The sequence below is a fragment of the Eretmochelys imbricata genome, chromosome 2, assembly GCF_965152235.1.
Source record: "Eretmochelys imbricata isolate rEreImb1 chromosome 2, rEreImb1.hap1, whole genome shotgun sequence".
Taxonomy (NCBI): domain Eukaryota; kingdom Metazoa; phylum Chordata; order Testudines; family Cheloniidae; genus Eretmochelys; species Eretmochelys imbricata.
The window spans coordinates 89,590,989-89,607,994 of record NC_135573.1 but is presented as its reverse complement, the minus strand read 5'-3'; the positions used below and the strand labels follow the sequence as shown (position 1 = coordinate 89,607,994).

The 17,006-nt window shown below is 38.3% G+C and overlaps 1 protein-coding gene across 1 annotated transcript in view; it reads left to right on the top strand.

Moving 5' to 3' along the window:
- PIEZO2 (piezo type mechanosensitive ion channel component 2) overlaps positions 1-17,006 on the top strand; it is a 454,981-nt gene that overhangs the window by 346,719 nt on the left and 91,256 nt on the right. The window contains exons 15-21 of the mRNA XM_077808692.1: positions 823-1,046; positions 1,940-2,088; positions 3,176-3,349; positions 7,699-7,740; positions 10,988-11,020; positions 11,364-11,572; positions 16,808-16,968. Coding sequence (XP_077664818.1) covers positions 823-1,046; positions 1,940-2,088; positions 3,176-3,349; positions 7,699-7,740; positions 10,988-11,020; positions 11,364-11,572; positions 16,808-16,968 — 992 coding nt within the window. The remainder of the gene's footprint in view (positions 1-822; positions 1,047-1,939; positions 2,089-3,175; positions 3,350-7,698; positions 7,741-10,987; positions 11,021-11,363; positions 11,573-16,807; positions 16,969-17,006) is intronic.

Here is a 17,006-nt window from a genome sequence, read left to right as displayed (position 1 = left end):
AGAGAGCAACCACCAAGAGGGATTCCACAGCCAACTGCCTGGCTGGGTCCACAAAAGGGAGCTATCCCTGCTCTCATTTATCACAGATCTCCACTATGTCTGAGTGCAGCTTGGGCAAAGTGGGGAGCGGTAATCACAGGGAATTGCTGTGGCTTCCTCACCTTTTGGCCACCCTGCCCCAGTGGAAGTCCAAGCAAATTAAGCTACAGACCTTATGCCCAGTGAAAGATCATGGAGCTCTGCCACAGCATGCCTTCTCCTGTCCCAACCCACCTTCCAGAATGCCCCTGAAAAGTCTCTTCCCCTTATGGTGGCAGTGAAGGCTAGTGGCTTACAAGGTGACATAGAGGGAATATTCTACTCGCGGGAATTTGAGGGAATACTCTACTGGCTATCTCCAGCTGTTTTAAAGACACTTTGTGCTGCTTATTCAGCACAAAGTGACCTTAGTGGACCAGAGAATCTGGCCCTCAGATTTTTGAAAGGGGCGGAAGAGTGAGTACATTTACCAACTAGGCACCTGGGCTTAGGAGTGTGGTCATGGAGACACTACTGTCAACTTGTAGAGGAGGAAAATAACATATTTTAGAAGGAAATACATGACCAAAATTCTCTGGAGCCTTCTGGTGAATTTTCTCCCTCAATCAGAAGCAGAGGTTATAAAGTCAATTCAGACATGTATCTAAATGTAATCTAAGCTTCCATGTCCTGCATAAAGCTTTTATGCTTTACCTCATTTACAATTACAAGGAAAGATCCTATAAAGGAAAGATCCTGTAAAAATAGGTTGGGGGTGATGCAACTTGATTTGTGTCTTTGCAGAAGAGGAATTGCAAGAAGGGGAAGTGACAGAGGAAGCAGATGAAGAAGATGAGGATGAACAGGACATTATGAAAGTCCTGGGAAACTTGGTGATGGCTATGTTCATTAAGTACTGGATTTATGTCTGCGGAGGAATGTTCTTCTTTGTCAGCTTTGAGGGCAGAATTGTCATGTACAAAATCATCTATATGATGCTCTTCCTCTTTTGCGTGGCCCTGTACCAGGTAAATGAGAGCAATACTAAGCAAAATTCTTCCTTTGGTTGCACTGGTGCATCCTCTTGACTCAGCACCAGTGGAACTGAGAACTACATTTAATAACTTAATCCACTGTGTATTCTTTCTTTCACTAGTTCTCAACAGCTTAGACCATTTGAAGAGTTTTGATTCTCTGAAACCTCAATAGATTGGCTGATGGGAGAGAGAAGCAAAGTTTTAAAAGTTGTAGTTTGGATAAGCACCCAAACATATGAATGCTTAGCGTAACGAGAACCCAGACTCTGTGGTGATGGGCACCCTAGAACTAAATTAGTAAAAAATATTAATAATCAACCACTCAAAACCTTTTGAGCCTGAAGAATTGTTCTGGGTAACTTATGAGGACAGGTTGTTTCATGAGATTTCTGACTTTTTTTCCTTCCGATCCTGGCTGGAACTTGGAAGAATAGAGCTTACATAAACATGAGGGGGAAAATGAAAAAAGTTAACTTAAAAATGGATCAAGTTGGGGTTTGTTTAGAATTTTGGACTAAGATTCACCATGGTTGTTTTATCGAGGCCACTTTAACCATCCCTAGCTGAATTTAGGAATACTATTGACCTTTACATTAGAACTGCATGACTTCATGTTTGATTGCTGATGACGGACACTTTTCCATTGCTTAGCTGTAGACCACAAAATAAACAATACTATGATACTACAAAGACTGGTTGCTACCTGGACATGTCTCTGATAAGTAACAATGAGAGTTAAGCCTCCATGTCAAGAATAAAAAATGGTGTTAGTTTAGAGGGGAGTGTTATAGTTTTATAGACATCTGCCTGCACAAGAGTATAGTTTGGTGGATTCTTCCGCTTTGGATCTATTTGCCTTACCATCTTCAATGGCTGGTTCCCAGGTGCACTATGAATGGTGGAGGCGAATCCTAAAATATTTTTGGATGTCAGTGGTTGTTTACACTATGCTGGTGCTTATCTTCATCTATACATATCAATTTGAATCATTTCCTGGCTTGTGGATGAACATGACAGGGCTAGATGAAAAAAAGTGAGTATTTTCATTTTACTTGGACTTATTGTACACAAGCAGACGGGTAGTGATTTTTTTTCATACTGTTACAAAGACTTTATATGGGTCTGTGTAAAACTCCCTATTTTGCTTTGCAGATTTTCATAGTAAAAAAGCTGAGATTTTCACCAATATTTGTAAACAATTTGCAAACCTGGACTCACATTAATTTTGACATGAGAGAAATGGTGATGTTTTGCACTCTTTGATCTCCTTCCTCCACTTCCTTATTATTATGGAAAAAATGTCAGGAAACCTTCTCCAACCATGACTGGCTTTGGGGGGTTTTGCTGCCCCATGCACACAAGCAAATATGTGCCCTACACCTCTGCTGTCACCCCCACAAAAATGTCCCTGAACATTTTGCTGTCCCTGCTATTTGGTTGCCCTAGATGACCACCTCTTTCTGACTACCAGTCCTAATTTCTGACCACCCTAATTCTGACTACACGGTGGACAAATGGAGGTGTCCTGCGAAACATTTTTGCTTTTCCCTAATCATTCTCCTAAAGGCATAACCCTTCCTTAAAAGATAGACTTAAAGGCTGTAACAAAAACAAAACAAAAAATGAAAAATAAAAACAGAAAACACAAAACAAAATCTTCTGAAACAGCAGATATATGCCAAATCTGCCATCTTATATAGGATCCCAGTAAACTGTTTTGTAGAAGCAGAACAAACCTCTTTTACTGCTTTCTATTGCCAACAATATTGTAACAATGTAGTTGTTGGCTTGGAGCTGGAAAAGCTGGCTCTGAAATACTACACTGAAAACATTTGATATAAGAAAGAAATTAAATCTACAAATGTTGTGGCGGTGGTAATTTATTTAATAGTGCTTATTTAGTGTGACTCATATCTTTAAAGGGTTAAGTGGCAAGGTAAGGTACTGTACATTTGCATTGTTCTTACCTTTTGTTCGGAAAAATGAAAAGATAAAAGATACATAGCAAGTACAATCTTACTTACTGTGCCATTTTGTGACTATTCACCTAATGTGATATGCGAGAAATATTGCAAAATTCATTTTGAACAGGTGACTTAGTGACTTGTTTTATTTTTCAGACTAGAGGATCTCGGTTTAAAACAGTTTTCTGTGGCTGAGCTGTTCACACGTATCTTTATTCCAACCTCTTTCTTATTGGTGTGTATATTACACCTTCATTACTTCCATGACCACTTCCTCCAGCTCACTGACTTAAAAGCTGTAACCAGCAAACAGGACAGCACTATTTACAGGTAAACAAGCAAAGTAAACAAAGCTACCAGTTGTCCATAGTATAGTACTCTTTTCTACTGTTCTCTAACAATTTACTTTGCAGGAAATGTTATTTGCCTCTTTATAACCCACTGATTAGCGCCCCCTTCCCACCCAGCCTCCCTCCCCCCCCACACACACACATATGCACGCACACACATAGTTAGGTTTAGACTTTGGGGTAGATTTTCAGAGTACAAAAGACACTTATGTCACCTAAACCCGTTGACTTTCAGTGGGCATTAGGTGCCTAAATGCCACATGTGCTTTTTAAGAACCCTGACAAGAATAGGGAAGATTTTCAAAGTGACTGTTGATTTTGAGTACCCAATATTTGAGTGCCCACATTGAGACAAGTTCAAGAGGTCTGCATTTTGGAAAGTGCTGCGCAGCTGCCCTGTGAAAATCAGGCCCCTTTATTAAGGTGTCTCATCCTGAGCTCTCACAAATTAAACCACTAGGCACTTTTGAAAATCTTGGCCTTTATACTGTGCCAGCTCGCTAGACTATTAAGCAAACTCATCAAAATGTCTAACAGAGTATTGTGATTCTCGCAGCCCTTCCACCTTATTCACTGTTATACACTTAAAGATTTTTCTGCACAAAAGCAAATTTGTGCTTCCATCATGTTTACAGAAGAATAGGAGATAAAAATGGGTTTCTTTTAGAAATGGATTTGACTGTTGTTTTTGTGAAGTAGCAAAGTGCTTTAGATTGTTAATTTGAAGTAAAACGTTTGCATTCTAAATATAACATGTAGTGATGTGTGACACAATGACATTTTTATGGTCATGAACTTGGGAAGACTGCACTGTGCCATAAATGAACTATGGGGCAATACCAATTTACACCAGCTGAGAATTTGGCCCAATTTGTTTAATGGCTTGAAATTTAGGAAATAAAGGAATGTCTCTGGTAATCATGATCAGATATCTGGTATACATATGTTTATACCTAACTGTACAGCATACTGTGACAGGATCGGGCCAGATGGCTATAGGAGAGTAATAGAAGACAGATATATTAGCCCCAGGCTAAGTAGGTCCCTTTTCCCTGGATAAGGTAACAGGGGAGGTTTCAGAACAATCAGGAACCTTCTGGAGACAATTAAGACAAGCTGATTAGAACACCTGCAGCCAATCAAGAAGCTGCTAGAATCAATTAAGGCAGGCTAATCAGGGCACGTGGGTTTTAAAAAGGAGCTCACTTCAGTTTGTGGTGTGCGTGTGAGGAGCTGGGAGCAAGAGGCACTAGGAGCTGAGAGTGAGAACGCGGACTGTTGGAGGACTGAGATGCACAAACATTATCAGACACCTGGAGGAAGGTCCTATAGTGAGGATAAAGAAGGTGTTGGGAGGAGGCCATGGGGAAGTAGCCCAGGAAGTTGTAGCTGTCGCACAGCTGTTCCAGGAGGCACTCTAGACAGCGGCATTCCACAGGGCCCTGGGCTGGAATCCGGAGTAGAGGGCGGGCCCGGGTTCCCCCAAATTGTCCCAACTCCTGGTCAGACACAGGAGGAGTTGACCTGGACTGTGGGTTCAGAAAAATGGCCAAGCTGAGGGCTGCCGTGAAGCTCCAAGGTGAGCAAATCCGCCAATAAGCGCAAGACCCACCAAGGTGGAGCAGGAACTTTGTCACAATACATATGCAGTAGAATATAGGTATGTTTGTGTTCTTATTCAGCATTGTATTTAGTATAAGCTCTATTTTTTGAACATGCGTGTGCATAATTCTTGAGTATATATTTTAAATGGACTGTAAAAAATTGTTGATAAATTCCTAACAATCTTTTCTTTATTTGCTTTTCCAAACGTATTTCTCTTTTTCATTTTTTTTTTATGTTAGCAAAGTAGTAAATCACATGGTAAATTCAAGGCTCTCTTGAGAGAATCTGTGTGTGAACCTTCTTTTGTGCTGCAAATTCTTTGTGCAGTAAAAGATGCATGATATTCAATTAAAAGAACTTTTCCTTACCATGCAACTGTGCACCTGAATCTGGGCCCAGTTTGATGATTGCATTTGAGCAGTGGTGTAACTTGGGCTGAGGGATTGCCATTTGGGAGGCATAGTATAGCATATGGTAACTACACACATTTTACTGTAGATTGAGCACTTTGCAGTGTTCAGTAACAAAGCAGCAGCTTCCAACGTGCATTCCAAAGGCACAATATGAGACAACTGCCTGACACAGTTCCAGTCCTTCAGATGCACTCATGCTGCAACATCTTCTCCCTGCAAAACAGCTGTCTTTGCATCCTCTGTTATTGTTGTCATTACCCATACGTAGGGACAGAGGATATAAAATACTATCCATCTTCAAATGCTGACATGAAGAAAACTGATGTAATTGCCCAAAGTGAAGAGCCAGTAGTACAATGGACACTAAGTGTCTTGTTGAAAACAGAACAATCAAAGTTAGAAAATACCAATATTAGAAAAAAAGTAAACAGGAAGGTGACTGTGTGTAGATTTTCATTTTAAGCCAATGAAAATATCCTTATGCTCTAGGCCCCCCGGGTCTAACGACTCTGATAGTAGAAGTTGATTTATTAGTTGCAGTCAGCATTTTAGGACTTTGTTTTATTAAAATGGTAAAGAAAGAATATCTATTGTTACATTATCTTTCGTTCCATGCTAATGCAACACAGTTTTTATGTCATACAGCTAGCTGTGGGACTGGATGGTGAGCAACTGTTATACTAGGAGCTAGAGATTTTTAAAACTGTTTTCTAAAAGTGACAACGTTTACTTTTTTTACAGTATTTTGAAACCCATAATTGTCACATATATCATATTTGTTCTTCATCAGTGACTTTCACAGCAAGCCTTTCCTATTTGCAAATCAAAATAATTTTTCTCCTTTTTACTATATAATTAACACAAACACAACCTGACATTTGAAAATCGAGCTGTTTTCCTCCTCCTTGACACAGTGTGTTGTCAACTGACACCTGGCACTGACACCACCTGAAAGGCTTCTGGAACCAGAATTTAGCTATCAATTCTTTTCATGGTACATGAAGCAGAATAAGATGCATCTTGATTTGGCACAGCTACCAATACTGGTCTGGCAGTGCTGTCAGCAGTAAAAACCTGGTTGTGCAGAAAATTAAGAGGTTATGTGATACAGAAAATCTATTAAAAGTAGTTATGTAGAAAGCAAGGTCTAGCTTTTATAAAGCCATCAAAGCAACGTGCAGTTATTCATTTCATTTCATTTTAAAAGATTTGGTGACTTAGCACCACATTTATTGTGCCTGCTATTTATGTTTTTTTCTACTTCTGTTAATTTTATCTGTGTTATATCAACTGATTTCTACAGGAAGACAAACCTTTATCTTCAGTATGTGGACAACACTGGAGATTTAGTCATTTTCATAGAGAAACTGTTAATTAGATATTAAGCCCCAATTCATGAAAACACTTACAAACGTGCTTTAATTCCCATGGTAGTCAATGGGATTTAGGAACACATTTAAAGTTAAACCCTCTATTAAATTCTGTCCTGAACAAGAATGCTTTCCTGAACTGAGGCCTTAGTCTGAAACTAAGATTCACTGAAATCACCGGGATTATTTTGTGGAGTAAGGTACTACTCAAACATGATTAAAGATGGCACAATGAATGTCTGAGGAAGTTTCTACCGGAAGGAAGGGTGGTAGAACCTGGCACAATGGAATTAACTCATGGATATGTCTCAAGGTGGCAGAATTGGGCTGTTGAATACTATATTCAAGTGAGAGGAAGAGTGATCCAGTGGTTACTGCGCTTATTTGGGATCCAGGTTCCCAAATTCCCTGCTCTGTCAAAGACTATCTTTGTGACCTCGGGCAAGCTACTTAATCTCTCTATGCCAACATTTCTTATTTATAAAATGGAGAGAATGGTACTTTCCTAACCCATAGGGTTATTGTGGAGATAAGTACATTAAAGACTGAAAGTTGCTTAGATACTACAGTTAAGGGGATCATATAAATACCTTAAATAGACTTATGTCCATTGAAAGAAGCAATACATATTGTGTGTGACAAATATGAGATCAAGCTAAAGAATAAAACCTGTTCTGACATTTTTGTGGTCCCTGAGATTTATCTACAGTCCTTCTAGCGGAAGTTGCTTGCCATCTAGTAATGCTATTGTACATATAGGCCTTTTTCACTGCAAGATTAGTAATAAGTGTTTAGACTTAGTGTTCATTGTGACAATACTTGCCTCTGTGACAGGTAACAAAGTACATTCATTCCTGTTTAACAGTTTCCTTTTTTCTCTCTCTAACTCATTTCTCCTTTGCTATCGCATGCATTCTTGTGCTTTCATCTCTTCCTCGTAGCCATGCTAAAGTTAATGGTCGTGTTTATCTAATAATAAATAGGTGGGTACACTTCAATGTTTCCTTTTCTTAAAAAATGTACTTTAATTTGTTTGCTATTTCTTCAGTTCCTAGAAACAAAAATCACTGATGCCGTGCAGTACTGTGAAATAAGCAAAGACAATGCTTAGACTTCTAAACCCACCGGATGGTTTATAGTGGTTAACACATCTGCCACATGGATTTAGAGGCTGTGAATTCTCTCCCCAACTCAGATTCTTTTCTTAAACTTCATTCAAGCTCAATAAAGGCATCAGCAATACTATTTCTAATTGGCTGCAGTTAACAGAATTAGTTCAGGAGGTTGGTATAGCTACGCTTTACAGATATCCAGATCCACACGCCTACTTACCTCAGATGTACTTTAGATAGTGCACTTAAGAGTTAAAGAAATATGCACAAGAATTATTTTTCTGGAGAAAAATGAAAGTCTGTGCCTTTGGGTCAGCTTTCTTGTATACAAAGTAATAGAAGTATAGACAAAAATAGAACACCTGTACATTTCAGTATATTAAAACCAGTTAAGCGATGTACAGAGTTGAGTGCTACAGAATCTAAACCACAAAACTGATATTATCATCATGCCATCATAAAATTAGCTTTTTAAAATATTTCCATAAGCAAGATTCCTTTCAATTTTTCAAGGATTTTTTTTTTAAATTAGGGTAAGAATAAGAATGGGGTCAGTTTTTTGTTACTCCTGAACATAAGCACAAAAACTGGGCAAATACCTCAACAAGTTTTCTGTGAATATTTGCTTAAATGAAAAACTAATGTTCTTATCCTGTGCTTATGTCCCTTTTGTGTGCACTTGCAGTCAATATTTCAGTCTGCAGTTCTCAAGGAGAACCCCTTAGGTGCCTTTAAAAATCCCAGCTGTAGTGAATGAGTTTGCTGGCAGAAATGGTCACAGAAATAGCAAATTTTAAGTAAGTATTAGGCATTATCCACAGAAAATAAATGCTGAACTTGTAAACTTGAGCATCCACGCTAGTAACACCCATCCAATCAGAGAACAGAAAAAATGCCATGTGAGCTGTGCGTCCATTCAAAACTAACAGCTTGAATCTTGGATATTGAGTACTCTCAATGGTTGGCTCAGGAATATTGTACAGATCAAGCATTATTAACAAATTATTTGGCAAATGATTCTGAACAAGTGAATTTAAAAAAAAACCCATAAATTGCTGGTAGAAAATTCACAAAGAGCCTAAGAGGCATAAATGTGGCAAACACGTTATTCACTATTAATTATTCACTCAGCTCTAGTAAATATATTGAACGTAGTTAAATTTGGCCCTCATTCAGCAACGTATTTGAGCACATAACCTAACTTTAGGCACCTGAGTAGTGCCATTGATCTCAGTAGTCTGTGGGACTATTGAGGTACCTAAAGTTTAGCCATGCTGAAATACCTTGCTGAATTGGGGCCTCTATGGGTATATCTATGCTGCAGCTGGGAGCAAGTACCCTTAATATCCATTTATACTCTTGCTTATTGCTGAAATAAAATATCTTGGGGAGGTGTCTACTGAAAGCTAAGGATTTAGTCAAATGAGATTAATGGGCATAAGATTCCAGTCATATTCCATGGTGTTTTTCTTAGTAATCATTTTCATAGGTATACTTTGTAAGATTAATATATGTTTGGGACTGACTATTGTATTAAAGCAATATTATGCACTGTACCTTTTCTGTCTTTCAATAATTAGCATGCAATTAATTTGCTGCTTGAAAATCAATTAGCCAGTTTTCTGTAACCTTTCCCTTATTTAAGCCACTTGAACTTGCAATTTGAAGAAATTGCAAGTCCCAATTATTTGAAAGATGCTTTTGCTTGTTTAACTGTTGCATTGGCAGCTCATGCTGTGCTGTTCATGTTTTGTAAACAATGTTTTGAAATACATTGTACAGAGTAAATAGGTATTTCTAGATTTTCTATTTTCTAATATGCTAGTTAAAAGTTTCAGGGATTGTTGTCTACAATTAATAAAATTGAATAATATGCTAGTACTTCATCCTGTAAATAAAAATGAAACAATACTTTAGCCTATTAAAATTAGTTCCCTGAATAAAAAAATACAGTAGATGTTTTATAACATTCCTGATTATACTATATTTATTACTGTAGCTAAATGGTTAGGCACCTGATCTTGCATACCCTTACTGCCAAGCAGAGTGCTACAGGAATAGTCTCATTCAAAAGGAACTATTCATGATAGAGGTGTGTGCAGGTGTGTCACTATGCTTAGAGGTGTGTGCAGGATCTGGCAGTAAGAAAGGAGGGGAGTAATATGTTAATGTCAGAAGAGTCTATGTTAGAGAGGAGTCTGAGCCACATGATTCATTAGTGAGATGTGGGCTAGCAGTGCAGTGCCAATCCAGACCCAGATCTGAATGTCCACAAAGTTCAGAGGTGTTGGGATTTAAGGTTTGGTTGCAGTCAGTCTACAATTTATATATTATTTAAATACATGTGAAAAGCAAAATGAATTGGTGAGTTTCATATTAGGCTAAAACTTTTTATATCATAGAAAATGAGTGATTGCTTTTTTACAAAAGAGAAGACAAAATTAATAAAGATGATAGAAGAGGAAGAGTTAAAATGTCACAATAATTCTATCATTACTATCATTTCTACTTTAAAATACAATTTGCATGCTGTGTATTTCAGCTTATTCTTGACTTTGCTAAGTGATTCATTCAGACATGGTTCAGGATTTGAGGTATGACCTCTGCAAGTTTTAGAAAAGAGAGAGAATGTGTAGGCCTTCCCAAAATTACATGATATCAGATCTATTGAAGGAGTGACCTCGGAATTTTTGCTATACTGTTTATGAATCTGCAGTTGGAAAAAAAGCACCTTTGAAACTAACATGTTTCTTTGCTACCCAGTTACATCTTTCCATGTCAAAAAGTTGAAAATGTATTCAAAATATGAATTGGATAGCTTACCTGTGACAATTCAGTTGCATTACGAAAAGCATGGGAGAATACGTGCACTTTTTAGCAATTAGTTTTAGCATAATTATATGGCACTTTCCATTTTGCTCTGATTTTGTCATTCTACTAGAAGTGCCCAGTTAATGCCATGATGCATGCTCTTGACGTCAGAAGGCTGCTGTGGATGGAGTGGGAGAATGCTTTAGTAGTTGTTATGTAGCATGATGTATTTATTATCTCTGATCTTCTTTTATAACTCCTCTGTTCTCATTTCCCTTTTTCTTTCTGTTTCAATTACTTTGAGCAGCCTCAAGAAAAAAATACCAAACCACCACAATGAGTAAGTCCCCCATGAAGTAATGAAATGCTCACTCTCTCACAGTGTCATTTCATGCTTCTACACCTTAAACTCTGACCATTTTCTCCATTGGGGAAAATGTCAAGTTTAGGTGTCAAAACCACTCATTACTAACTAATCACTAGCATCCAATTGAGAAATAATTACTAATACATTCTGACTCAGTTTGCAGTTTTGTTTGCAGAAAGTACCAGAATCATTAACATTTCCAGTTCAATGGCATTTATACATGAATTGTTTATTTTTTTAAATTATACTGCTTGAAAAAAATCGTTCTTGATACCAATATGGCTCAGTGTGCTGATAACTCATTATTTACCAACAGACTGGTGCACCAAGATGGAAGTCTGCCTGACCTAACCATGCTGAATTTAACTGCTGGCAATGCAAAGGAAGAGGATAAAAATCTGGAAGAGGATGATGATGAAAGAATGGAAGAGAGAGATGGGGAGGGAGAGAAAGGTGGGGATGAAAAAGAGAAGGAGGAGGAAGATGAGGAAGAGGATGATGAATCTGATGTAGAAGAAACATCCGGTAGGCTTTGAGGCTGTAATGTTGCCCTTTGCTAACTTTATTTAACTTCAGTTGTAGGTTCATCTTTGATGAGCTCATCTTACTTTAGATAACATTATGTTTTCCTTTTAATTTTGACTAGAGTCTTTGCCAAAATAGTATGGATTGAGCAGATGGGTCCTTGTTAATTATTCAACATGCTTCAGTCTCTTAAGATGAGAACAGCTACTGTTACCTACAGTATGCTTACAAAATAAAAAAAACCCTCCAACTTCTACTAGAGGAAAACTCTTTACAAAGCCGGTGATGGATGAGGAGGTTCCTGAAGTTCATGGAAAGCTCCTTCCATGTGAATTCCGAAAGAAATAATGCTTTTTTTTCTGTTGTATTGTATGCTTTTAAGGTTATTAATTTCAGTAAGTTCTCTGCTTCATTGTTCACGAACAGCATTAGTGTCACATTTTCAATTTTGAATGAGGAATATCTAACTGATTCTAAATGAATATGAAAATGCCGAAGTGTGGTGGTGGGTGAGGTTAACGCTGTTATCCTGGATATCCTTGGCTAAGACATAAATAATTTCTGTAATACAGTTATGAACATGAACCCTGCATGACTTAGATTAGCAAGAGAAATAACACGTCAGAGACAGGAAACTGAGGGAAGAGTGTTTAGAACAGAGGAAAATCAGATTGTCTGGAAATTGCCTTACATTAATTTGGGCAACTACTGTTACCATTATATGTAGAGCTCTGGAACAGAAATAGAGACTTGAAATGAGGCCTGCTCAAAGAAAAATGCCAGTTTATATGCTTTAAGAAGCCTGCACCAGGGGATCAGAAACCACTCATACTTCCCTGGCTTGGGGATTCCATCCGCATAGAGGACTCCACAGTGGGTATAGCCCTGGCATACCCAGCTCCTGTGCTCTTTCTGTGCAGGCAAGAGCGTGATTGGAATATGCTGCACTCTGGCTTATCCCTAGCTGGTGGAAGTTCCCTTGGGAACACTGGCCAGCTGTTGAAAGTTAACCTACACTGGGGCAGAGCCAAGAATCAGGGAGCAGTAACTGACTCCCTGGAGGCCTCCGCTCTGTGCTGCGCTGAATGGATCTTGGCAGCAGCACAGAAAATATCTGTGACTGGATGTCAGGTACTTTTAGATTACATACACATATAATGAGTGTGTGTGTGTGTGTGTGTGTGAATACCAAAAAGCTATATCATAAAGTTGCGCTGTTAAGCACTCAAGTGTCTGGAGTTGCCAGCATTATTTTAGCAGGGTAATGCATACAGTCTTTGTTGCATGATTAAATGCTATTTCTCAAATAATACAATATTCCATTTAATTTTTTTAAATGTGTAACATCTTGTGCCATATGTTATTCTCTGTATGCCAGATACAACTCATGACCATAATTTGCATGCCCTGCTTCATTCACCTGGCACCTTCAAAGTGTTGTTTTCCAGTATGGTAAAAAAAAAATTGCACAATATAACATTTTATTCTTTGAGAAATAATACGTGATCATGTCATTAAAGACTATCTTAATTCATACATGTGCATACAGAAACATACTTGCAAAGGAGATTTTTTTAAAGAAAAAAGAAGAAAACAAAATGAATAATTGGGAATTATGTGGCCAGAAACCCAAAAAGGCAGAATTTCATACAAAATATGCACTCAGTAGACAGTTCTTTGTCTTTTTAAATAAAAATAATTATCAGAAAACTTGACATCATTGTCTAAGGATCCCTGAAATGCCTCTGCATCTTCGGCCAATTTAGGCAACTACATCTAATTTTTCATCTCCAGTACTGACTGTGCAACCATTCTTACTGTATGTTAGGTCCTCATTCATCTACATTTTACTAACCCAATCTTCAGACTTAATTCTCATTTTAAAAAGTGGTCTCACTCTACTTCTCATCAAATAGCATTGTGAGCTAGTGAAGTCTCAGATTACTAATGCTTGATCCTGCAATGTGATCTGACTAGCAGACCCTTTTCCAAGATGGAATCCATTGACTTCAGTGACACAGGCATATGAGTCCACATCCATGGATCAGCTTGCAGGATCAGGTCCTAAGACTATATTGTTTATATAATACATATGTACTACATAATAGGTACCTTATAATGAATTATTACAATTAGTTAAAACTAAATTATTACTAATATTACCAGATAACTTGCGTCCAAGAATTTTCAAAGAGCTGGCTGAAGAACTAACTGGATATTTAATGCTGATTTTCAATAAGTTCCAGAAGACTGGAAGAATGCTAATGTTGTGCTAATTTTTAAAAAGGGTAAATGGGATGATCCAGATAATTATATGCCTGTCAGCCTGACTTCGATCCCTAGAAAGATAATGGAGCAGCTAATATGGGACTGAGTTAATAAAGAAATAAAGAAGGGTAATGCAACTAATGCAAATCCACATGGGTTTATGGAAAATAGATCCTGTCAAATTAACTTGATATCTTTTTTGATGAGATTACAAATTTGGTTGATAAAGGTAATAATGTTGATAAAATATACTTAGAGTCCTGTACGGCTTTTGACTTGGTACCACATGATATTTTGATTAAAAAAACTAGAATGATATAATATTAACAATACACACATTAAATAGATTAAAAACTGGCTAACTGATAGGTCTCAAAATGCAATTATAAATTTTCATCAAGTAGGTATGTTTTCAGTGGAGTTCCGCACCAGTTGGTCCTTGGCCCTATGGTAGTTATTATTTTTAACAATGACTTGGAAGAAAACATAAAATTATTACTGATAAAGTTTTCAGATGACACCAAAATTGGGGGAGTAGTATTAATGAAGACAGATCTCCGATTCAGATATAGATCACTGGTAAACTGGGTGCAAGCAAACAATATGAGTTTTAATTCAGCTAAATGTATACATCTAGGAACAAAGAGTGTTGACCATACTTATAGGATGGGGGACTCTCTATCTTAGGAAGCAGTGGCTCTGAAAAAGACTTGTGGGTCATAGAGGATATTCAGGTAAACAGGAGGTCCCAGTGTAATGGTGTGGCCAAAAGAATTAATGTGATCCTTGGTTGCATAAACAGTGGAATCTCAAGTAAGAGTAGAGGGGTTATTTTACCTCTGTTTTTGGCACTGATGTGACTGCTGCTGAAATGCTGTGTCCAGTTCTGGTGCTCACAGTTCAAGAAGGATGTTGATAAATTGGAGAAGGTTCAGAGAAGAGCCACAAGATTGGTTAAAAGATTAGGAAACATGCCTTACAGTGATAGACTCAAATAACTCAGTCTATTTAGCTTAACAAACAGAAGGGTAAAGGGTGATTTGATTACAGCCTGTAATCTACATGAAGGAACAAATGTTTAATAATGGGCACTTCTGCCTAGAGGAGAAAGATATAATGGGATCGAATGGCTGGAAGTTGTAGCTAAACAAATTTCAGACTGGAAATAAGGTATAATTTTTTAATGGTGAGGGCACTTACCCACTGGAACAATTTACCAAGGGTTGTGGTGGATTCTTCATCACTGATAATTTTTAAATCGAGATTGGATGTTTTGCTAAAAGATCTGCTCTAGGAATTATTTTGGGAAATTCTATGGCTTTTGTTATACAGGTGATCTGACAAGATGATCACAGTGGTCCCTTCTGGTTTTGGAATCTATGAATTACGCGAGTGCCTAGAGGCCAACTCGCAAGGCATGTGCAAACATAGAATAAGAGAGAATCCTTGTACCAAAGATCGTACAGACTAAATAGACAAGACAGTCAAAAGTCCAGGGAAAGGGATAGAACACACTGGCAGAGAGAACAGAGTGATGGTTGGCCATGTTAGTGCCATGATTTTTTTCCCCATTTTTTTTTGTTGTGTTGTTGTTTTGGAATTAAACTCCTTTATGTGAGTTTAAGTTAGGAGAGTATTTGCTACCTGGAAAAATAAAGGAAAGGAGAGGGGACATTGAAGGGAGGGGAAACTGTAAGGGGAACAGAGCAATGAAGAAGGAAGGAAGGGGAGAGGAGCCTGAAGGGCAGGTGGAGTGAAGTCGAAGTGAAGAGACTAAGGGAGGAGACAGGACGGGGTTGGAGCAAACAGCCAATCAGTACAGGGCAGAGAATATTCAGAGTGAAAACTGTGGACCGCCTTGTCGTGACATTATTGCTGTCTGACAGGCCCTGTTTAAACTGCTTCTATAGCTGCTTCTGCCACCTTCCATCTCTGTCTGGCTCCTCCCTTCAGTTTTTTCCTTTCTGAACCAAGGATATGGAACCTAACAGTGTCCAAGCGGGGGTCACTCTCACATAATGCTGGGCCTCAGGAGCACTGGGGGCTTGCCTCTCGCTGGCCCCATCTTTTGCCTTCCTTTTCCTGGGTGCCACACAACCTGCTTAAACTGCTCCTCGCTGGCTTACATCCGTGACTGGCTCCTCCCTGCAAATTACATTTGTCAAAATAAATGAACAAAGTACATCTGTGATTCTACCTCTGTTTTTTCATCAAGTCCTTCATTTATTGGTTAGCAAAATATGGTATTCTACGATGTAGTGTGTTATGTGTATGAAACAGAGCAGTACTAATGCTAAGTGTACAATGAAGGTAACTAAAAAGTTGTATTTCAAGCAAAACTTGCAGGAGGGTTTGCAGACTCTATTACAGTATATTGCTCTTCCCAGAGGACTGTGTAAACATCTGAGAGACTTGTGAACATGTTTTTAATCATCTCAGTGGCATATTCAGCTTTTAGAAAGCAGTGTTCGGCCATATGCTAGCGTCAGGCAGTCTTTTCCATTTCCACATTGTCACTCTCAGCAATACCATTTTCAGGGTTGGAATGTGTTTCTGCTCAAAGCTGACATAAAGATTTGCTAGGAAGAAATATCCTCTGTGAATTACTTTCATGTTTACACTTTTCTGAACAAAATAGGACCATATCCACTAAATATAATCAAACTAAACTGATTTAGTTCTACAAGATCAATGGGTGGATTAAGGCAGGGATCCATGGATTCACAGATTCACAGATCCAGGCCCTGGGTCTGCAGGGGCCATTGGATGCACAGTCAGTGCCACAAGTACTTTTGTAGTGGGTAGTCTTTGATTTGTTGTTGTGGTAGGCCCCATTTTGTCTTAATCCACCATTGAAAGTCAGAGCTGATTTTACTCACCTTAATGTCTCTTGTTTTGGGGCTGAGCGGAAAAAATCCTATCTTACTAGAGAGTTTTTCAGTGACTCCGTTGGGTTTGTCTTTGCAGATTTAAAGAATAAGTGGCACCTGGTGATCGACCGCCTCACAGTGCTATTCTTGAAATTTCTGGAATATTTTCATAAACTGCAAGTTTTTGTGTGGTGGCTTTTGGAGCTGCATATTATCAAAATTGTTTCTTCATACATCATCTGGGTCACAGTGAAAGAGGCAAGTAAAACCCGTGCTGACAAAATCTCATCCTTCTA